The sequence below is a fragment of the Lepisma saccharinum genome, chromosome 23 (assembly GCF_977018435.1).
Source record: "Lepisma saccharinum chromosome 23, izLepSacc3.1, whole genome shotgun sequence".
NCBI classification, from domain to species: Eukaryota; Metazoa; Arthropoda; class Insecta; order Zygentoma; family Lepismatidae; genus Lepisma; species Lepisma saccharinum.
Window position 1 is genome coordinate 30,798,648 of NC_139251.1, and position 24,396 is coordinate 30,823,043.

Below are 24,396 nucleotides of genomic sequence, written 5' to 3' on the forward strand. Positions count from 1 at the left end.
GTGACACATTCGATTGTTGAGCTACCAGCCAGCTCAATACAGCAACATCTGGCCGGATTCTGCCACATGACAAAATGATTTCTTGCAGGTGTATTACTAATAAATGTGGTATCTACAAGTATTGATTGTTTTTGTGTTAAGAAGGCTTATTTTGTAAGAAAAATGCTTGATATGGAATCTCTTAATCATCCTAGGAAGGGCCTGTGTTTCTAGTTATGAACACTTGACTGACTTCTTAAAATAACTTTTTATGTTACTTGTAAAGGCCGAATCACACGGAACTGGATTTCCAATAGGAATGCCCTAGTTGGCGCCAGTGGCGTAGCATGAGCATTTCGGATGGGAACGCCAAGTTAGAAGGAAGGATAGGCCTTCTTTTTCTTAAGAGTTTACTTATGGAATTAGCCGACATATGTACTGTCTATTTAAAATCTCATTGTGTTTATTACATTAAGTCAGACGGGTTCCGATAAAACATGATCCATGCTTGTTTTATCTAGAAAATAAGATGCCTCAGTGTGCAATAAATGCTTGGAGCACTGGTGTTTTAAACCATTTTTAATTAGATTGCTCAAGTCAGAAACACCGTAAACCATTCGGAGTATTTTGCTCCACACGTAACACATGTGTAGCAAAACAGTATTTTATAATCAAGGAAACCTTTCGGCATGACGCAAGTAATTAAAAAAAACTACCTGAATCACAAGCGCCTCTAGAACAACAGTAGACTTCATTGTTGTGGATGATACAACTATTAATTGATTTGTTTTATTTTACATCACTTTCTACCACTTTTGGCTAATCGCAAATATGAATATGAGTGATGATATTGATGAAGAGACACTCACAAAGAACATGCGTAGGCCGGGATTCGAACCGGAAACCTCTTGCGTCTTAGCGCGCTGTGCAAAACACTCTGACACGAAGGTGGGTGGATGATCCAACAATCGTACAACCTACTGACGTAACAGTGCCTATTAGTAGTAATTCAGAGTTTCAGACCACTGTTTATTGTATCTTGAGAATGCTGATAAACATTTTAAAATAATTTTGTCAAGAGATCATACGATGTTAAGAGTTTTGAAACGAATGCTAAACATTTCCACTGGCACAATATTAGGCAGTTAGATACTAACGAAAAAATATATTTTTTTAAATAAATAGTTTTGTGGGTTAGGTGGTAGAGCAGCCACAGGCTGAACTTCTACCACGAGGACTTTATCAACTTGTTTGACAAAAACTGTTTTGTTCTTTTAGTTTTTAATGCACTTCACTGTTCTTGCGATAAATTACCCAATGCAGTGGTCATTAAAGATACGTCAGTCAATATTGCGTATTGTAGCATCACACAGCAGGAGCAGAGGCTCGAGCACAAAAACCCGGGTAGAAATTCTACTTCTGTCGTCTGCATCGGAAGTACAGCGCCTTGAATCGGAAGGCAGGAAAGGTCACATGGCCCCTAGAACCAATCAGGTGCTCCGCTCCGTACGCCAGCGTATGGCGAGAGCATTTCGCCCATGCTGTAGAGATCCAAGCCACAGGCTTTCCCTCCTTCTCTCTGCCTACAGGCAGGCATGGTCCGGTACGCCAAACCTAGCCGGCGTCCGGCAAGCAAAGGCATTAGAGAAATGCTACAAGGAGAGCTGTTAGTGGAGCGTTGTAGACGGATCGCGAAAAATAGCTTTTATAATGCCATTATGCTCAAACATGTATATAATTAGTCACGTTTTACTTTATATTTACGCATTTTTAAAATTTTAAATCGGGGAACGCCGGGCGTATCGGCGTATTAGGACGCTACGCTACTGGTTGGCGCTGGACTGGCTACCCATCTGCTAGTTTTCGGCTCACACGATACTTGTTTCCGTACTTGTCGGTATACTTTTGTTCCCATAAGACATTGCGCAGAGCAGACAAGATAAAAAGATGGACGAGCGTTTTGAATAACGTTGTAGAGGAATTACTGCTATTACTAAAAATTAAAAAAAGAACAGTATGAAGTAGAAATTGACTCGAAATAAAATATGGTAATCAATGCGTACTGAACAAGCTTTTTAATGAACTCCGGTATTCTTATTCATACATGAGATTCGCAGGATTCATTCATAAAAAAATATTTTATTCAACTAAATATGTCAAAACATTTAATTCACTTGTAATAACAAGGATTTTCTTTACGACTAATCATACAAATCTCATCGCTTTGCATAAATACCTAAATATTAATGACCTGAACACAAATGCACATCATCTCTGTTATTTTTTTCTTTTATCGAGAAACGAACAAAAACAACCAACACTCGGAAACGACAGACAAGAAACTTTCATTTGGCAAACTTGCAGATTATCTTCGCATGGCCAAACTTCGCTCTGGTTGTTTGTTCCACAGAGTCCAGCCGAGAAAGCCAGTTGCAATTAGAACACAGCCTATTCCTCAAAACCAGTCAAGCAGCCAGCCCGGCGGCCATGATTTCCACCCAGGTAGTCAGTTCAGCGCCAACTAGGGCATTCCTACTGGAAATCCAGTTCCGTGTGATTCGCCCTTAACCTGGCATGCATGCATGCTCTTCAAGAAGGTTCAACTAATCCACAGTTGCCAGGCCCCACTCTATATCCCTATAGTAGCTACTCTGTTTTCCAAAGTATCATATTTTCGTGTGAATAACGAATATGTTTCATCCATACAATATTCAATCATAGAAGTGTTTTGAACACTTGTAAAATGAACATAGGCATGTGTTTTGAACAATAATAACATGGTGTTTAAAACATGCCAATCCTCACTATTTTTGGCAAGTCCCTTTCTAGAAATAAATCAAAGTTACTATTACTTTAAGGAACTTAGTTACTTTTACTGTTATTTTATTATTTTTAAGACATGCAATGTGTAGAATATATAAACTGTAAGAGGGCTGCTGTTCTGTTTTACTAATGACAAAATTAACAATAATGTTCACTAAATTATACTTCATGTACTCAAATATGAAAATACAATATTGAAAATTAAAAGTAAATCTTTATAGGTTAACAAAAAAAAACATTGCAGATAACATTTACTGATAACTTATATATATGAGAGGTTCAGAGCATGAGCGGCACAACTCCTGTTTTCATGGAATGTGCAGTTACATATGGTTGTGGAAATGATCAAACTTTCATAACACTAAATAACTCGTAAATTGAGCCTACATTCATCCCACAAAAGACAGTACTTCATTGGTGCACTGATTGCTTCACACTTTCGCTCAGAGCACTTCTGCACCTTTTCCTCAAACCTGTTGGATGGAGATATGCCACTTATGCTCTGAACCTCCATACATAGAGATTTAAATTTTGTTTCCATTTTTGTTGCAACCAGAGCTGGCAACTCCGGCACTTACTCGAGACCACACATTAGATTATATAGCCTGCATTCATGGATTATTTTGACATACTTAAACATATCCAAAATTACTCAAATCATATTCTAAACCAAGTACTTTATAAAGACAAGGTTTCAAATATTTGTATCAAAAACAGTTAATATGTATTGTTTCTTTTACTTATGGAATGAAATCATGATGTGAAAATATTATTTTGTAGGCACATTGTAAATTCACTACAGCATCAGAATTCAATTGAAAGTAAATAAAACAATTATGTTACTAGATGTCATTAAATATTGCTACTTTTATAGTTAAAGTTACAGTTGGATATTGAAGACACCCAGTTTTGTAATTAAATATAATGAATACCACACAGCGGTACAACAGAATTAAAATAAAATAATAATTTTGAAACTTTTCTTAGCCTCACATAATTCTCAGTTTTAATCTTCAACGTGCTCTGCTTATTGCTCTTAGATGATAATATGAAATATATTAAATGTAATAATTTTTATATTATGATTTTTAGGACACGTGAACTTCAGACTAAGGAACAAAAATCTCATAACATTTTGATTATAGGCCCCACAAATATTGTATGCCCCAGTACCTGCATCCACCTAGGGTCGGCCCTGGTTGCAACATACATAATTTCATTACTCATTGCCTGAAAAAGTAAACTAATCACAGTTAGTTTCATTATGATAACTTTCTTCTATTTCAGGAATTTCTACTAGCAATAGATGTGACTTCATCAGGTACCCCAGAAGAAAAACTGAAATGGGCTTTTAGAATGTATGATGTAGATGGTAATGGTGTAATAGATATTCAAGAAATGACCAAAATAGTTCAGGTAAGTTTTGTACATTTTTATTTCAAATACTTATGTTTGCTGTGTATTTACTTACTGGAAACTTTCTACATTTTGTAATGCTGGATTTATTTAATTTGAATAACTGCACATTTTGTATTTTTTAAAAGAAACTTCCATCCTGTCTCATTATTAGACTAGGTACCTAAAATAGGTTTCAATAGTAACAAATTAGGTTCTAAATATAAAATTAGATCCTGAGGAAAACTTTTTAATAAAATTTTACATAATTCTGTAAAAGTTACCAATCTTCAAGGCTTCAAACTGATATTGTAATAAAAATATTTTACTTTTACATTTTGGCAACACTTTTAATCTTGTCGGTTAATTGGACATTCATCTTGGTCGCCTTTTTCTCAAGATATTACATTAATGTAAATTTGGGTGGGGCAAAATGAAAAATGCTTCAACTTCTTACCATGATTACCACCACTAATCCGTAAAATCTCCTAAATATATTTTTCAGTGTGCGCTGCAAATGCAAAATGTAACATTTAAAAAGAAACACACTCGCACACAAGACAAGTATGGATTGATTGAGTTAAAACCTTTGTATGCTTTGCACCCTTTAATATATAGGGAGAAAAGAGGTGGCAGTTCGGGTGGACAGGGGGGAGGGTTTTCCCCAGCACTATGCTAAACCTTATCTACCAAGGAAAAGTAAACTGTCTTTGCTTCCCCCCCCCCCTCCTTTTCAGTTTTGGAACCCAATCACCGCCACTGACGGGGAAATATCTAAAACCCTTACCTTTAATTTGAAAAAAGGGTGTAGAGAGCCTATTGAGAAAGGTTAAGAGTGCAAGCTTTAAAAAAACATGCACAACACATTAAAAAAGGCCTAAACTTCAGAAACAGCTTAAAGGATTTTCCTGCTCTCCTCACAAAGCTAAAAAACATTCCCAAAAACTCTTGTCTGAGAAAATTAAAATCTGCACATTTCAGAAGAATGTATCGAACACTTAATACAACATTACAGACATGGCACAATGGAGGGTCCAACCCTTACAGCAAATGATGATGTGCAGGATGGCTGTGTCCAATTCGAAGTTAAGTTAAGATTACTCAATGGGAGGGATGGTTTGTGGAATCCCATGCACCAGTGGTGGGATTTATAGCAGGGTTGTTAAAGGTCCAGGAACCCATAAATTCTAATGGGTTCTATTGGGTTCCGTTGCAGGATCGGAACCTTTTTTCTCGCTCAATTTAAATTCAGTCCAAGTTGCGTATTGTTACATTGAAAAAAGGTTCCGGGACTATATTTTAATGGTTCCTGAAAAAAGGTTCCTGGACCAAATTTAAATTCATCCAGATAAAAGGTTCCTGGACCGTATTTATTTTGATCCGGCAAAAGATTCCTGGACTGAATTGAAATGATTTAAATATGAAAAGGTTATACACTGTCTAGAACTCATTTATGTCTGCTGATTTTCTCCCCGGTCCGGGATGGAATTTATTTACAATTCCTGGACCAGGATTAACCGATTAAAAGTTGCCTTCTAAAAATGTCCGTGAGTACATTTTACATTGGAATGTCACACTGCGGTTGTAGAAAACGTAGCGCAGGGAATAAATCAAAGCGCTGTTGTTCTCTTGTGGGCCAGGTTCGAAAACTCCCTTGTCGAAGAGTTACTGTACATAACGCAATGGACTATATTAGTGTGGCTGTGGCATCACATTGAATTCAAACAAACCCATCACGTGTTGCTCCGGCATCAGATTCAGGATCCACAGCCAATAGGAGCCATCAATGAGGTAACGTGAGGCTGCTGTGTTCCCAGCATATATTACAACAGGAACGGCAGTGCTGCTAGAACCAAGTGAAGGAACGCGTGTGAGAGAATGAAGCTATATGGAGAGTGGTAACGTGACTGCTGCATTTGTGCTTCACCCATTTCTACCTTGTACCTTAGATTCTCGAGACAGCCAGCACCTGGATTAGTCTTTCATGCTCACAAGTGGATAACTGTTTATCGTCAGGTCCGTATTCAATCCAAGGTTCGTATTGTTTCGTTTTAATACAGAACTTGGACCCTATTCAAACTGATTCGGGAAAAAAGGTTCCTGGACTGTATTTTAATTTTATTCATTCAGAAAAAATTAAATTGATCCGGAAAAAAGGTTCCTGGACCGAATTGAAATACTTTACAGATAAAAAGGTTCTTTACGGTCCAGAACCCATTTACGCTTGCTGATTTTCTCTCCTGGACCGGAATTGAATTTATTTAAAATTCATGGACCTTAAAAAACCTTATTTATAGTGTAAAGTTTGTTCCACTCTTCCTGCCACGTCTCAAGAAGGGAACAAAAAAATATTCTGCAAACCCATAGCTGGCAGAAGGTAGACAAGAACGTTGCTGTGTGCATCAAAATTTCACTTTCAATAAATAAGAACAGTAAATATTTAAAATAGTAAAAATAACGGGGCTTACATTTTTATAACAGATTTTTACACATTTCTAATTTGATTTCCTGAGGAAAGGATTAAGCAAACATGTATAGAGAGTGCTTCACATCACACATTGTAATTTTAGAAGTCTAATTTGGAGTCGTGATAGCTTTTATATCTGGCATGGATGGAAGTTGTCTTTTTGTTAACACGCTTGTAATAAGAATGGAAGAACAGAGAAAGATAATACAAGTACACACTGCCATAAGAAATCTGCTGCCCCTATTTTTAAGCAATCATTCTTCTCAGAACTGAAGAAGAGAGGGTATTTCCTGACACCACCAGCTGAATAATGGAATATTTCATATTAAGAGAAAAAATAATAGAACTACAAGTGGAAAAAATATGTGTAAATCTGCAAATTGAATGCAATGCTGTCTCGTCACTTTCAACTGTGTTGGATAATGATAGCCATGCCATGTAAATCAACCAGTTTATTCTACACTGTGTTACGCACATGGAAGAAAAAAATTCCATTGTAGGTAATATTTGCAAAGTTAGCAGCAGAAATCTTTCAAAATTTTTCTTGTGACTTTGCACTATCCACTTTAAAATTGCACCAGACAACCAGCAGGCAGTTTTGTTGTGTATAATCTTAATTTGCATTGCATACCAAAATGTCAAAGTGTCTACCGAACCTTTCAAACAGGTCATAAATACATCACATGAGGCTTCAGCAGTGTTTAGAAAGAAGAGGGGACACATCATATGTACAAGACTACAAATTGTTCAAATAATGATAAATACATGGTGAACAAGAGACCTTAAAAGTTTGTATAGAATCAATGTAATGAATTTTAACTAAAAACTGTAAATATAGGCACAAATCCACCATTTTAGGGCACTATGAAATCATCTCTTTGTTTTATTTTTGTATGAATCGTGAACATCTAAAACTATTTTTCAGTTTCTCATAAAGGAACAGAAATGGGTATATACCCTAAATTCATAAGTCTATTATATTCCAATGATAAATGTAAAGTTTTATGGAAGTATCATAAACATTAGTCACTGCTTTGATTGTCATTGAAAATTCCTTTAGGGTTTTGTGAAAGGACACTTTTTCATGGTCTCAGTGTATCTGGGAAAAGAATTAACGTGGACTAAAAGAACACAAACTCTAGTGATATATAAGCACAATAATAATAAGATAATTCTGCAGGTTGAATTCAAATACCATATAATTTGCCATCTCTGTCTTAAGACAATTAGTGTACAGGCACGGACACTTCTGGGTTGTTACAACCTCATTGACTTTCAATGTTGTAACAACCTCATTGACTTTCAATGAGATCATTACAACCCAGAAGTGTCCGTGATTGTACATGCCTACGATTTCTGGTTGTTTGTTTGTATGCTATAATAAATCTAAAATATTTCACTTCTCCCCATTTGCAGGCCATATATGACATGCTTGGTACTTGTTCTGCCAATAGACCTGCAGACTCTGCAGAGGAGAGGGCCAAGAGTATTTTTGCCAAAATGGATGAAAATAACGACGGGCAACTAACTCAAGAAGAATTCCTCAAAGGTTGTCTTCAAGATGAAGAATTGTCAAAGATGCTTGCTCCATGAACAATAAGTGTAGTGAAGAGACTCTTATACGTTCATGTCTTCTTTTTAAATAATGGATTGGTACTTCATTTGTTGGTAGAACTGTGAAAAGCAACGAAGTTCATGTAGGCTTTTTATTTAAATAGGAGATCGGAAAGACAAAGTTTGCCCTACATAGATAGAGTACTAATTCTGAACTAAAGGCATTTTTCAGTACTTAGAATGTGCTGTAGCAGAGGAAAATCAAACATATTTATTATTATTTTTCATCCAAGTGTGATGCAAGAATTTCTTGCAATTCCACATAAATGTGCATTTTATCTTAAACATTCCACTTTGTGATAATGTGACGATCATATATGTATAGGAAACTTAGATGTGCTTAATATAAGATGTAGGTCATCTACTTGGAAAGGTAATCTTGAAGAAAATTTACCAACTTGTCATCTATACACTTCCTCCTTACAATGTAGAATATAGAGAATGAAGTGCTGTTTTCTAATACTCAAACAAGATCCAGCCCTAACTATTTGCTCACTAATGTTTCCTTCTTAAAAATGAAATGCATGATACAAGTAAAATAGATCTTGGAAAACTTACTAGTAGTCATCATGTCACACCGTAGTGTGCTACTTTTGAAAATCAGTGTCTGTACACACAACCAAGTGCAGAAATTCATAATGTGCTTTCTTTTTTCTCGTGAAACAGGTTACCTTGTACTTCGTTTCCTAATGATCCCCTGTTGAATTATCTGCACGTTGTCTTCATTGATCAATTGTGCTATTTTGAATTCCCAAACAAGCCTTGTGGTGGATAGTAGAGGGAAGACATGTCTTTATTATTTATTCCTTTTTTCTAAGCTCATTAAATACTATTAATTAGAATTGGGCCAATTCTGTTTTTTTCCCCTTCGAAATTGTAATTTTCTTTTATTATTATTATTGCTTGAGATTGCGATAGTATACGTTCATGATTTCTGTACCGGTTACTTCGTCATTAATTTCTAATCTCCATTAAAATTTATCTTCATTAAGAGACATGTTGTCGTGAGGACCAATACCATTTTATTAGTTATTCCTGCAGCAAATAACCTAAGGAAGTAAGAAAGCTTAAAGTGCAAATCACTGTATCTATGTGTAAATTACACCGACTGAGTTTAAATTTTCTTGGTTGTGAAAGTTTTTCCAAGTGTATGCTGCATCATCAGGTACCAATATGCATGTATATTCGTGACTTGTATTTTCTACAGGCTATGGAAATGTTTGCAAAATCTTTCCTTTATTCTCTTTTCCTTAAAGCACTGCCTTTAAAGAGTGTACTATAAACTGTCCACAAAATGGAGCTACTATCTTTAGCAAATACCCCACATAATGGATGGATTGGAATTCCTGCATGAGAGCTCAAAATTATATGTTACGTATAAATGCCCAAGGTGTTTTGCATTGATAAATGTCTGAGGGCAGGGAATTGATATTTCATATTGTTTGCTATGGTGCAGCATTTGCGTAAAAAGTTACGGAGATGAAAACGAACTCCAAATTCAATATACCACAACTTTCCTTGTGATTCTTGGTGCTATGACTATCACTCTTTGAGCCTGAATGCTACTGAATCAGTTACTCATTCACTGTCTGATGTTTTTAATTGTAATTTTTAAGTATTGTGTTTTGCAGTTCAACCTGTATTACCTTGATAAATACATGGTTAAGGGTTTTAAAATAAAAACAGGGTAGTTTATAGCACTTTTTAGGGAGATTTCATACTGGAGTTAAAAGTGGCACGTGTCATTTGAGAATGAACCATTCAACAGCAACATTTCATGCTGTAGCAGCATAGAAGGCCACACTAGATCTGATTGGCGGAATCTAAAAGCATGTCTGGCTTGACACTTCATTGTGTAATCTTCGATAATCATACTTTTACTAATCATACGCAGTTGTCTAGTTGTCTCTCTGTCTGTAAGATATTAGCAGGTTAGTGGTGATACATAACAGTGTAGAGATTCCATATCAAGCATTGTGTGATAAATCGGTTTTAAAGATTCTTCTACAACTTGAAGTTTTAAATTAAACCATTAATTTAACTTTTGCTCTTTCCTGAGGATATTACACCCGCTTGCAAATTTCCCTTGGGCTTCCTACTTCGTTACTGGTCGAAGTTGGATTTTGTTTCAAGATTACTTTGTTTGTTGGCTTTGTAAAACTTTCTGTGTGTTCGAATAGCATCAGTGTTTCGTTGTGATACAGTGGATCAGAAAAATGTTTAGGTAGGGTAGGGTAATGGAGACAAGTTACATTATATTGTGTCATATAATTTGCAGATGTGTGCCATTTTTGTATTTAAAAAAATAATAAGATATTAGGTTGAGTAGTACACCCTCCTCCACCAATAAGTATTTTTAGTGTCTCAGCTTTGTACATTCCTCGAAACAACTAGATCCCCCCCCCCCTCGTTGCATTTCGGTTACCGATATTTCAGAAGGTTAATCTGTGGGACACAGGGTATTGCCCTTACAGTAGCTGTGGTGAGGCTGAAAGCACAGAGAAGTAATGTGTTTGTTACTTCGGGTTCGTCTTTTATTCCTCACATATCAAATTGTGTTGCACAATTTAATCTGAATAAGGAGGAAACGAGATATGTGATGTGGCTAATATAAATATTTGTGTGTGTATATAACTTACATAGATGTATATGTAATCTTGTAATTATCATACTTCACTTGCACACAAAATTATTTTATATGTGTATGAAATTGAAGTACTTTTAAGCCTCTGTGATACGTTGTGGATGTAATGTAACATTAATACATGATGTGCAGTCATAGATAGTTCTGGGTTGTAACAATTCCATTGACCTCCAATGAGAACATTACAACCCAGAAGTGTCAGTGACTGTACATTAGCAGTTTTTAAATGTTAACTGATTTTTGGATTGTCAACTACCACTATTCAAAATATTATATACATATAATATAAACTTTGTGATTTTAATATCAAATTTTGATATTATGGAACATAATTCTAGGAATAAAATTGCTTTTTAATTATACATTTTAGACATTGAAAGCATATTTCACAAGGCACATTAGGTAAGATTATAGATGATTGGAAAGATCTTAGCTTTATCCTTTAATGGGTTTGAAAGTTTTGCACAACATTTTTATAGTGCAGGAAAGTATAGTAATTTGAAAGTCAAAATATATTGATTTTATATACACAAATATTTTCTTGCATAAATGTGTGTGTTTTAAGTTTCATAACAACATTTTTTTTTTGTTTTTCTCATAATTTATGTAGGCAATGCTCTGAAAGGATCAAAAACGAATTTTCCACTAATCATGACAAAATTTTAAAAGAAGCACACACGTCTGATTTATGTAACAAATAAAAATATCAATATAAATTGAAAGCTTAAGATACGTACAAATGTATGTATTTCTTACACATATCCAAGTACTACTTTTTCACATTTATTGCACATTATACATTTATAAAAATTAGATTTATGTTAAGAACTATTTTCTCAGTATTAATAATAGAATTGGTGCAAATTCAGATATGATTCATGAATCCTTGAGGCTTAATGGTACTCCAAGATTACTTTAAAATTTATGAAAGTAGTCACAAAACATTGTGCATTGGTATTTTCATGTGGTACTTAATTTCACGTGTAAGCAAATTATGCATTATGCAATTATGTTGCACTTTGTGGGGGCAGTATTGTGATTCTTCAAACACCAACAATTTTTTTATTTCTTTCCATGTGCTATTTTTGGACCATGTGTTTTTATTATTTTGTGAAAATGTAAATAATGTGGCGTAAATGTAAGAATGAAAGGCTTACAAAAAAAAAAATTGTAAAGAAAAAGAAGCGTACCCAACTTTAACTGCCCTGCTGTTCATGCACTTTTATATTTTTGTACTTTTCTGCACGTACTGTAATATAACGTTACACAAATGAAGATTTAATTTTGGTATTGTACTTTTAGTTTGTTTTTGTGGTGTCAAGTTGTATGTATTTTTCCTGTATGATGAGAAAATGCAGACATTAATATCACCTTTTGATGTCATGAGTTGTATTTTTTCATCCTATTGATAGAAAAGTACTGTTGTTTGTAATGGTCAACAAAATGAGATTGGGCAGTTCTCGATGTGGAAAAAAAAAAGACTTAAAAATAAAAATAATGTAAATTTGTCATTCTTGAAATGAACTTTAAAAAAAACGAGAAATATTATACACACTTGTAATATAAAACACAGAAAATAATGAATTTACTCGCTAAAAGGTTGTGTATAATTTTTTATAATTACCTTGCAAGTTAATTTTATTTTAAGGCATAAATTTTCTGCATGCATACTTTAATTAGATACAGTACATTACATGTATATTAAAATATGTCTAAATTTAAAATATTAATCTAGTTGTATATCATAAAATGTTGTTGATAGGTGTTCAAACATAAAAAAAAGCTTAATACTTATATGTATGCATCTCTTCATATGTAACAAATAATTTACTGACATTGTTTGCTTTCATAAGTGGAGTAATGTGGTAAGTTTAGTAAGTAACTATATTTGTTTTTGTGTATAACTAAATATCAAGCGGTGCGTTGTTATTGGTATATTTAAGTCTCATTTTTTTCTGATTAGTTGAGTGCAAAAACTTCATCAAAGATGAAACAGATTTGTTTGGAAAAAATATTGGAAGAATTCTAAGCATATTTCGAATATTATTCCATAGATTGTTTAGTGTATGCAGTAGTTTAGGGCTGAATTGAAGTTTTTGCATTCTACCATTGTATGTATCCACTTCTCGATTTGGAAGTATTAAATAATTTTAAAAATTGATATATCTAAACTAATTTCTAACTTAGTTAAATAAAATAGCTAAATTGTGGGAGGTATTTAGTGCATGTTTGAAATTAGATCAGTTTTACTGCTCTTGATGAACTTAAGTATTTTCTTACAACTAAGTTGAGAGTATCATGATTTGTACTTAGCTGTAGCTAAATAAAAGTCTATTATCGTATTGACCCGAATATAAGCTGCACATTTTATCCAAATTTCAATTGTGAAAAATTAGGATGCGTCTTATATTCGCGACCTTAAAAAAATTATGACATTTCGTCAAATCACATGCTGCTAAAAATGTGCTGATTTCTCATTAGAAATAATGATAATGCAACAATAGCATTGTAGAAACTGGCCGCATTGTTGATACTATAATGTTATCCAACAATAGCATTGTTGTTTCTAACTGGCCATTGTAAAAACTGTCGGCATTCTTGATAACGTACTCTTTGATTTTATTAAGATTGTGTTCGTTTTTCTCTAAGCTTATACAGGTATTCATTACTACTGAAGTGGATCTACAGTTTTTTGTCGCCAATATGAATGATCGTGCGGAGAAGAAAGCATCATCAAGCCTGGGAATAAGGCATAGTTATGATGCAAGTTTCAAACTTGAAGTTGTTCGTTACGCTAAAGCCACAAGCAACAGAGAGGCTGGAAGGAAATATGGACTTGATGAATCTAATGTGCGACGTTGGGTTGCTGCTGAGCCAAAACTGAAAAATGCACTTTCAACGAGAAGATCTTTCAAGGGACCAATTTTCTTCCCTCGGCTTATATTCGGGTATCATCTTTTTTTTTTTTTTCGCTCCTTCAAATTTTAGGGTGCAGCTTATATTCGGGGGCGGCTTATATTCAGGCCAATACAGTACATCTTTGTGTTGTATGTTTCTCAATGTTACAATTGTATTATCTGTTTTGCAGGCACAAAGGTGAATTCGCACATAGTAGACTGTAGATTGTAGTTAGGAACATGGGTAAGCAGAACAGCAAATTGAAACCAGAAGTTCTTGAAGACCTTAGGCAAAATACTGAATTTACAGGTAGGTTGGAGATTGTCACATTTGATGTTCTTTTTAGTTTGCATTGCAATGTTTTGTATGTGTTTTTTTAAGATGCAACGAGGGCCATACTGGCTTGTTTGTCCCCTGTGCCCCACATACCTCAATATATTTTGCTCCTTCTTCAACTCGATCCTATTAAAAAAAAGGGGGGGGGTATAAAAAATAATAAGCCGTGGCTCGACAGTCCTTGAAGGGCCTACCTAGGCCAGTTTCCCTCCCACAATGCTACCTAGAGGTGTGGAGATCTGCTACCGGTAATGGGGTGACATGGGGTCAGGACTTCAAACCCCCAGCTGTTATAGGAGATTTCAGAGACCGGGTTATGCAACTCACTCGTAGCTCCCCAATTTCCTCACGATGGTGGGTTGCCACCGGTACCATATACAGGCCGAGAACCCAGGTGAACTCGAACCCATGCCATCCCGCAGTCTGAGTCCAAAGCACAAGCACCTTAGACTGCACGGCCAAGGAAGAAACAAGGGAATGCCAAATGTGCATATTTAAGTATCTTCGTGAAGTTTTTGTAGAATGGACAATGCATACAAAATATTGTCCAGAAATGTTTTAACAAAGTTGTAAACAGGGTGTCTACCAGTCAAGAAAGTCAAGAAATTTATGATTGTGGTCAAGAATTTTTGCTATTTTTTAAACTAGTGAATTTACATTGTTTGTACCTGTAATGAGATTTATAAAAATGAATATTTGGAAATCTAAAATTATATTGAGCTGTGGTTAAGATTTGTTCCCTTTGTTTAAGAATTACATTCTTTTAATGAAGTAATGTGGCAACCCTATCCAGGATGAAGTCTGAAGCATTAATTTTTACATGCATTTAATTATAATTAAAGCAAGCCTAAGTCTCTTGTTAAAGTACAGTTTCAGTTTTCATCTTAAGGAAAAAAAAACCTTGTGGTAAGGGTTTTTCATTGAATAAAATATCTATTTTCTTAATTTCCAACTATACCTAAGTATGTATGTTAAGAAAAATGGAGAAAAGGCCAAGAAGAAGGAAATAAAAGTCAAGAATTTTTTATTTCTAATTTTGGTAGACATCCTGATAAAAAAAAAAAGCTTTCAGTTTGATAATAGTAGATTTTTTATTAATATTATTGAGAAAGAAGGAAATACAAAGGTGTCAATATCTTCCAGAGTTCCCACATGAGTTCTAAAAGTACTTTCCTTGAGATTTTCAGGAGTTGTCCAGAACCTTCAATTTTTTTCAAGTTCTCAATACACAGTACAGCTATTACCCAAGTAACCAAAAGTGGTTGGTCCAACATTGGTTGCAACCATCCTGAAAATGGTTGGACCAACTTAAAAACATACCGTTGGCCAATGGTTACTTTGGCCGTGATTCTAACATTGGCTCAATGTGTGGTTTTTACGTTGGGCATGCGTGGTTTTTACGTTGGGCCAACGTGTTGTTTTACGTTGGACTAACGTATGGTTTTAAATTGCACCAACATACTTAAAACTTAAAAATGGATAGGTTTGTGCTCTGTTATATACATAATTTATTGTGAGGCCAAAAGTAAACAATAGTACAATATTTACAAAAATTTAAAAAATATACAGCACTTTCTCAGTCACATGGTATCATTGTTTTCATCTTCAAGTAGTAGCACAAAAACTTTCTAGAGTTAAAAAAGTTTTCCACCTTTCACGGAATTTAGTCTGCACACAATATTGTTTAACCACCTTCACAATAATACCTGTAAGAATTCTTGTTCTACTACAGCTAAAGAGACAAACAATAAGCAATTCCCAACATATCTTTCACCCATGGCAGCTGACAAAGGACTGGTGAGTGGCTGCAAGTTAAAAATAGCTTATACTTTCATTAAAAATATATTATATTTCCAGTATGTGCTGTGACGACTGAAATATTCGAAAAGAAAGACTGTGACATATCACTTATTTTACACTCTAGAATTTACAGCATGCTCCTGAAAGTTGTCTTAGCATGAGAAGGTTGTTTTTAAACTGATTTTGACTCACTTTTCCATGTTTGGGTAAACGTTAGCAACCACCGTTGGCCCAACGTAAGACCAACATCAATTTACCAACCAACGTAAAGCCAACCTTTCCCACATAAAAACTGCAGTTGGCCCAACGGTTGTGATTACTTGGGTTGGAGGGGAGAGTTGTTCCCCACTTTTTGCCCCTGCATTGTGGCCTGTTAATGCTAAGCCTTGTCTGCATTGCTATTTTACAATGGCCTCCTCCATTTCCCCTCATAGTCATACCATCCTCACCTTTAATGTAATTATTACTATAAGCGATGGGGCAGGTTAATCATTGAAAGACGAACAAAAATTGAGAGTATTGGAAAATAAGATCCTTAGGAAAATATTTGGGCCTAAAAGGGATGAAGAGACAGGTGAGTGGAGGTGGTTACATAATTTAGAACTACATAATTTGTATTCATGTCAGATATTATTAAAATGATTAATTCAAGAAGAGTTTACAGGATTCTTGTTGGGAAACCTGATAAGAGACCAAGATGGAAGATGGAGGGATAATGTTGAGATGGACCTAAAGGAAATTTGGAGGGATGGAATAGAGTATATAGATCTTGCTCAGGATAGGGACAGATGGAAGGCCTTTGTTGCTGCAGCAGTGAACCTTTGGGTTTAAGAAGGCTAGATAGTTAGTTAGCGGTTAATCATTACTCTAGAGGTTTAGACTGATGTAGGCTTTAATTTAGTGCAATTTTATTTATTTACTTACACAACAGGTATCTGGTCGTTCAAGAAAATGCTTAAATATGCAGTTCGTTTTTCAAAGGAAAAATACATTGCAGTCACTTGGTCACATACGTTAACCCCTTAAGTGTAGAATTTGTTGAACAAGTCGCTACTGGAAAATGTAATGTTTTCTCGTCAAATTCAGTATACGCCCTCCGCATTGTGCTGCTGTATTGCGGAAGGCGTATGTATATGCTTTATGTTTGTTTTAACTGTATTCAATTTACTGTGGCGTATATAGTCACACAGACGTTTGGTGAGATAGTTCCCAGCTGTAGTAGAAACAAAAAAATAGTGGCAAGAGAGGAAAAATAAGGAGACGAAACTAATTTTTCCCTTCTTCTTCTTTCTTTTCATCTTCTTTTTTGTCTTTTTCCTCTCTTGCTACTATTTTTTGTAGCCATCCGTATGCGTATATATATGCCATCCACACTTAAGGGGTTAAGGAGGTGAATGAACTATTCAAGTTATTAAAGGAACATTTGCAATTTTATGTTGTTTCGGTAGAATATTGGTTTTCAGCATCAGTAAATTTTATATCTGTAGTTTATTGGTATCAGCAACAATGGCATATCAGTTCACTTTCTGATTCTAGAATCCAAGAATAAAATGGCATTCCTGTGTGCATACATAAAATTAAATATTAAGGTTATAGGTTTTTGTGAAAGTTGAACACATTTCAACCAGTATTACAGTACATAAAACACAATTCCACACAACATATATATAACACAATAAATAAGGATGACAATTGTTATTCTTATTTCAGATGCTGAAATCCAAGAATGGTACAAAGGATTTTTGAAAGACTGTCCAAGCGGCCACTTGAGTGTAGAAGAATTCAAAAAAATTTATGGAAATTTTTTTCCGTACGGTGATGCCTCCAAGGTATGTATGTATACATATATAGCGTGAATATTCATTGCATAAAAAAACAGGAATATTTCACTGTAAAACTTCAATACGCCGGCACTGGAATGTCAAAGTTAGGTTCAGTCATAAATAACATATTGGTGAAAGCTAGTTTGGTGGCTAAGTATGTTGAATGGTTGACTCACATTCCACCATCAGTGAAGAGTTTGAATCTTGGCATGGGTGTCCCTTGCTTGATTTCAGCTAATTATTTTTCATCCTCATTATCTCGATTAGACCAAAGTGGCAGAAAAAATGTTGCAAAATGAATAAAATACATACTGCTGAAATTTGCAGATAGTGTCATCAATAATTCTTGAAGCTTTCCTGGCGGCAAATGATGAAGAGGTTTCCTCAGGATATCAACCAGTTGATTTCCGGATAGGCTTCTGAGAGCTAACTTCACTCTTCATCTTCAGGGATTAAAGTGCACCCTCACCAAGACTCAAGTGCACTTCAATCCCTGAAGATGAGAGTGAAATTGCCTCTTGAAAGCTTGGAAGCCTATCCAGAAATCACCTGGTTGATATCCCAAGAAAACGTCTTCATCAGTATTTCTGGAAATTTGTATATGCTAAATTTTTATGCTTGTGAGTCCTTCCATATCAAGTGACCCAATTTGCATCTTCACTTGTGATAAAATGTTTGCACAGCTACCCATAAGAGCTGCAGTGGCCTAGTCAGTAGGGCATCTTGATTGCCACACGGGAGATTCTCAGGGTGGGTGATCTAAGGTTGGAATTTTTGGGGGCTCTGTCCCAGCATAAAGTGGCTCTGGGGCTCACCCAGCCTCAAATCAATGGGTACGTGAGGGATAAAGGTGTCCAGATCATGGTGTTGATTGTGCGATATGTGTAAAAATATAATGGTTGGAAGAAAGATACCTCTGACTAGTGATAAGTGTCTCAAAACTATTCTAGTGCCCTTCATAACCATATCTTGAAGTTCAATGTCCAAAATTTAATGTTAATGTTGTGCTTTTAACCATGTCATCTCCTTACTATTTAGTTAATTGAATGTATTTTTTTACATCAGTTTGCAGAACATGTATTCAGGACTTTCGATGCTAACGGAGATGGAACAATTGATTTCCGGGAGTTCCTCTGTGCCCTATCTGTTACTTCCAGAGGAAAGCTAGAACAAAAGTTGAAGTGGGCATTCAGCATGTACGATCTAGATGGGAATGGATATATTTCTAGGCAAGAAATGCTAGAAATAGTTACGGTAAGTTGTGTAAATGTTTATTAACATTGATTATTTATTCTCATGATAAAAATCTAATATCTTGAAAGAAGGATCTTGTTGTTTTCCTTTTTTTTATCCTTATTAGAGAAGTAAAGTTCCAAAATGCCCCTTCTCTTCTCAATGGTGAAGTTCATTAATTTTAGTTAGAGCACTACATCATTTCAAACCAGGGTGCGAAATCCAGGTGCGGGGGATTTCCCTGCCCCCAACAATTTTGGCATCAAAAATCCTCCCTACCAAACATTTTCAGGGGGGGCAGAGCTTTTGTTATAACAAACAAAAGATAAGTAATTACCATACTTTGAATTTCAAATATACTTTACTAAGAATAATATCGAAAACACATACAAATTAGTGTGATTGTGAGTGTTGAATGCTTTCTCTCTCAAGAGATGTAGCAAATGTACATCAATATGCACAATAAAAGTAAAACAAGAATGCAAGACAAAAATAACTATGAAATCTAATTGATTTATATTAACATGAGGCAAAAACTAAATAAAAACTTACACATAATAAAACCACTTCAACTATTTTATAATTTATTAACATCTTTAACCAGTTAGTAAAGAAAGTAGTTTGATACTTTATGATATCCGATGTATATTAAAAGTAAAAAGTTAACTTTTTTTCTATGTAATTAATTAAAAATATATTATAATTATTATTATCTAGTAATTTATTTTTACTTTTAATAACATTAATATGTATATCATATAATTTACATATATCGTCGGTCCAATGACATAACGACCTATCTCATTTTTTCCAACTTTTCAGGAGAAGCAAAAAACGTTTTCGCACACACTTTCGTAGATGTTTGTGAGAAAACTATTTACCCCATAACAAATTTTGTTTTGTCATTAAATTGTATTATGTTTCTGCTGTAAAATAGTGTGGTTGAATGTTACATGTGTTGCGTTACGTGCTTGAAATTTCATAATTTCTTGACTACGTCAGTATGTCAGATCAAAATAATTACTCACACAGATTAGGATCGAGTTACAGCTTCATGATTTGAGAAATCTTCTTTTTTAGTCAATATGTGAGCAAAACTATATAATATTTATGATTTTATTGTTCATGACGTTTTTTTTTTCAAAGTGAATGGTTATTTTTATTTTGAAGTTCTTTAGATTTACATGCTTTAAGTACGTGTACAAATTACAAAACTCTTCACTACAAGTACAATTAAAAAGCTATACATGCAAAATTACTACATAACAAGAGTACAATATTAGGAGATAATTTGGCTACATTACATAAACATCATTAAAACATTTTTCTGGAATAGAGTGGAGAACAGATTCAGTGATTCAAATTTGCGTAAAAGTTTTTGCAGTCACTGTCTAGAACAACGGGAAAAGAACCTTCACACATTGACAATAAATCCAATAAATCTGCATATTTCTCTTGTGCTATTTTCACAGATTCTTTGTTCAATGGAGGTGGCATTCTCGCAGCTATATCTTTAGTATTACATCTCTTTACTACGATTTTTGCGGGATTCTCTTGCAGTAAACTTGTTTTTATGTAGATAGTATCTGGCTTGTTGCTCTGCAATCGTAGTTCACGAATATCTTTCCAACTGAACTTAATACCATCATCGGTCTTCTTAAGCTGGAGAAGCCTCAGATCTTCAGCAATTGCCTTAAAATTCAGAAAATCTTCCATCTGCATTGTGTGCACGATGCAAGGATGTTTTCTTCGGGCTAGTTTTATGATGGGTACAAGCTGAGAGGGGACAAATATCTCCAACTTTCCGTAACGATCTGGAGATTGCACTGTGCACAGTCTCCCTCGTTTTGCCCATGATGAGGCTCAAAAAATCTGAGCACAATTTCTTTTATATTCTCTGCTTTTAGCATTACATGCATAAGTGCAGCCACCACAATCCTATTCTTGTTTTGGCCAACACAACTGTCAGCATATAAGTGAACTGTATTCTTCTTTTCTTGGTCCACTTTCATTAGGTACTGGTAAAGACATGTTGCTATTTCACATGATCCACGCTTGCTAATTCCTTCATGCCACAAGAAACAATGACAATTTTTCGTGTTCAGTTCATAGACAGTGAAGTTGTAGTTAGCCAGACGTCTGTTGTAGAACACGGATGAGTGGTTCGACATAGGCAAGTGAACAACTTGTTGCAGAGCAAAAACAGCAGAACAGGTCGCTGTAGTCTTACTTATTGCTTTCAATTCTCTGACTTTACTTTTCTCTGCAACGTGCTGCTTAAATTTATCTTCTAGCTTCATTTTATCTTCATCAGATCCCGCATTGTACGTAATGCATAATCCACACTGATCTTTTTTGGGTTGATGAAATGCAAGATTCATACCCTTGAAAACATTTGTGTACGTTTGCAAAGATGCTTGACATGTTGTGTCAATCTCTTCCTTGTACATCTCATACATCTTCTTTACAGTTAAATCAGAATGTAGATACTCCTTTGTTGAATATTTTCTACAATAGTGAGACTCCATTCGTGGAAAGCGATTTATGTGATCTTCTACTATACTCCGTTTCCTCTCGTCATTTTCTTTCAAATGTTTGTATCTTCCACCTCGTTTTTCAGTTAGTAATATGCCTGTTTCTTGAATGTTGTTCACTGTCGTACATATAAATTGTTCGCCAATTCCAAGAGTATTCAAAAACATCTTCTTGCAAACCTTCAGCCTTGTTCCATCCAGGGAAAGATAGTAAAATTGTGTTTTTGTACGTCTCGATGCTTGTTTTGTGGTTTTTTGTCTCGTATCTTCTACATCAACATGTCGTGCTACGTACTCCCTTTGACGTTGCAAGTTTCCAAGATCGAAAAATCCATTTAAAATAATTATTCGTGATTTCTCATTGTTCTTCAGTACATAACATTTTCTTCCTTTGTGGGTGCAGCCTGTGCAGGGGGGTTTCAGCAATCTTCTTTTCTTAACAACCTTCCCTGTAGTTGAACTGAAGTATTCATAGCCTTCATTACGTAACTTCTTACTCAGATTTTTCTTCCCTCCTTTTCTAGAAGCTGTAGTAGAGCCTTCTTTTGGTGATCCATCGACATCATAACTTTCAGGATTTGTTGCAATGTGGTCTCTAGTGATGGCATTGCTATCACATATTAAAGAAATGTTATCCTGCCCTTTGTTTACCACACATTTTGAATTGTCAATAACGCCCCGTTTCTTGTGTAATGTACAGTCATTATCTTGAACGAAATGATCCCAGCAAAGCAGGATGTGACATCTGGAACACTAGGAGAAGACCTCATCCTTGCATCCTCTTGCTTTTTCCTGGCAAATAATCTGGATCATCCGGGTCACTGACATCTTCAAGAAATTCACATTCGGCAACAAAGTCACTCTCGTCCTGTTCTTGTTTAGGGGATGATACATCGTCCTTCTTCTTCAGCAGACATGACAGAGGTACATCTTCGTCAGATGATACGGCAGATTCTTCATTCAATGTTTCTATGACAGTCCCTTTGTACCACTTCCTTTCTGGAGGCCAGTAAAATTTTACAGATATCCCGGATTTGATGTTATTTTTCCTTTTTCCCATCACGTGTAGGTCTCTTGATGAAACAATATTTCTTGAGCCATCTTCCCAGAACACTAAGATAGTCATCTTATTCCTAAGATTGCTGATCTCAAAATGATTGGGACAAGTTGAAAGCTTTGAGAGTATTTTGACAACGTTGCATATTGCCTAACAGAGCTTACAAACAATGCTGAATATACAGCTTTGATCCTTCTTCGAAAAACCGTGCAGCTAATGTTAAATTGTGCTATTTCCGACATCAACAAAAGGATTATTTTCCTGTAGTTTACGGTTATTACAAGCATAAGAAAACAGTTTTTTCTTTGTGACGTTTCAGGAGAACACACGCTCCTTTCATCAGACATTTATTTTCATTTTGACTAAAGATACAGTTATAACAATGTTTAGTATTTTTTAAACAAAAAGAATCTGTTATATAATGGATGTTGTCAATGTTACATTGTTGTAATATAGCAACTTAACTGTGAAAAAAAGCAGTCTATTTTATTTTTATTTTAGAATTTTTTAAATTATGAATCCCAAATATCATCAGGTAATTCAAATTCATCATTGTTTTCACAAAGTCTCTTGATGTTTTCTGTTACATTAAATTTTAAAGATGGTGGCTTACTCCATTTGTGAAAAAGAAAACTCCACACTGGATCTATGTTACCATTTTCATTATTTAATTTATTCCAGTGTTCTTCTGCAATGAACGAGGCTTCCCAGACATTCAACTCTGTGTTTCCCGTTAATCTTTTTAAAACCCTTCTCTTTTTAATCAAATGCTTCTCTTCGATGATATGAGTTGACAAACCTGTTCTTGGGTTTAGATTTATAATGTCCAAATCATGTTCGTGCCATCTTATTGCCATTTTCCTTGCTGTTTGTCCCACATAATCTTTTGAACATGAACAACTTATATTATATATTCCTGTGGTTTCCACATCTGGTAGCGAGTTTCTCATTTTGAATTCATTAAATGTACATTCCAAACTTCTTGGTGCTTTAAAAACAATTTTGAAATTAAAACTTTTAAAAATTTTTGCAATTTTATGTGAGAATCCCTTGTGGAATGGAATGCACACAAATTTCTTTTCAACAGATTTTTCATCTTTGTCTGTATTTCTCTTTTCCTTTAGTTTTCTTGCAACTTGTTTTTTGATTTGGTTTATTCTGTTAGTGTGAAAGCCATTTTCTTTTGCTATATTAAAGAGCCTTTCTTCTTCATTTTTGATATCCTCATTATTAGAACATAGTCTTTGTGCTCTCAGGAAAAAATTTAAAAATATGTTATCCATTGTTATACGCGAATGTTCTGATTTGGCATGGATGTATTTTTTTTAAATAAATGTCTGATGAAAGGAGCGTGTGTTCTCCTGAAACGTCACAAAGAAAAAACTGTTTTCTTATGCTTGTAATAACCGTAAACTACAGGAAAATAATTCTATCATGCAAGCAATGCGTACATACAAGAAAAACTATCAACAAAAGGTATCTAACAATTCATTTTACTTCTTTCTTTCCTTATCCTTTGTTAGACTGTTTCGCTATTGTTAAGATAGTGACCGCTGATTTGTAAACAGTGAAATATACATTTCTGCATTGCTTTATTTTCCTCTTTGTGAGTGTATTGGCCCTGATTGTTGCATTTTTCTGCTGTAAGCAAAAAGAGATACGCCAACTTGCGAAACAGTTTAGGATTTACTTTATCTGACATAACGACGGAAGTCAAGATACGCCACTATGTCATACCAAATTTTTTAACAAATTGAGATACTCAAAATCAAAAAATATTCATAACTTCCTTA

At 34.8% G+C, this 24,396-nt stretch overlaps 2 protein-coding genes across 4 annotated transcripts in view; both read left to right on the plus strand.

Moving 5' to 3' along the window:
• Positions 1-13,956, plus strand: part of LOC145977737 (neuronal calcium sensor 2) — a 157,951-nt gene extending 143,995 nt beyond the window's left edge. For both annotated transcript variants that reach the window (XM_083109989.1, XM_083109988.1), the window contains exons 4-5: positions 4,090-4,218; positions 8,081-13,956. In XM_083109989.1, the coding sequence (XP_082966115.1) occupies positions 4,090-4,218; positions 8,081-8,257 (306 nt within the window). In that variant the 3' untranslated portion in view covers positions 8,258-13,956. The remainder of the gene's footprint in view (positions 1-4,089; positions 4,219-8,080) is intronic.
• Positions 1-24,396, plus strand: part of Nca (neurocalcin homolog) — a 465,127-nt gene that overhangs the window by 433,545 nt on the left and 7,186 nt on the right. For both annotated transcript variants that reach the window (XM_083109930.1, XM_083109929.1), the window contains exons 2-4: positions 14,011-14,129; positions 17,667-17,785; positions 18,845-19,033. In XM_083109930.1, coding sequence (XP_082966056.1) covers positions 14,060-14,129; positions 17,667-17,785; positions 18,845-19,033 — 378 coding nt within the window. In that variant the 5' untranslated portion in view covers positions 14,011-14,059. The remainder of the gene's footprint in view (positions 1-14,010; positions 14,130-17,666; positions 17,786-18,844; positions 19,034-24,396) is intronic.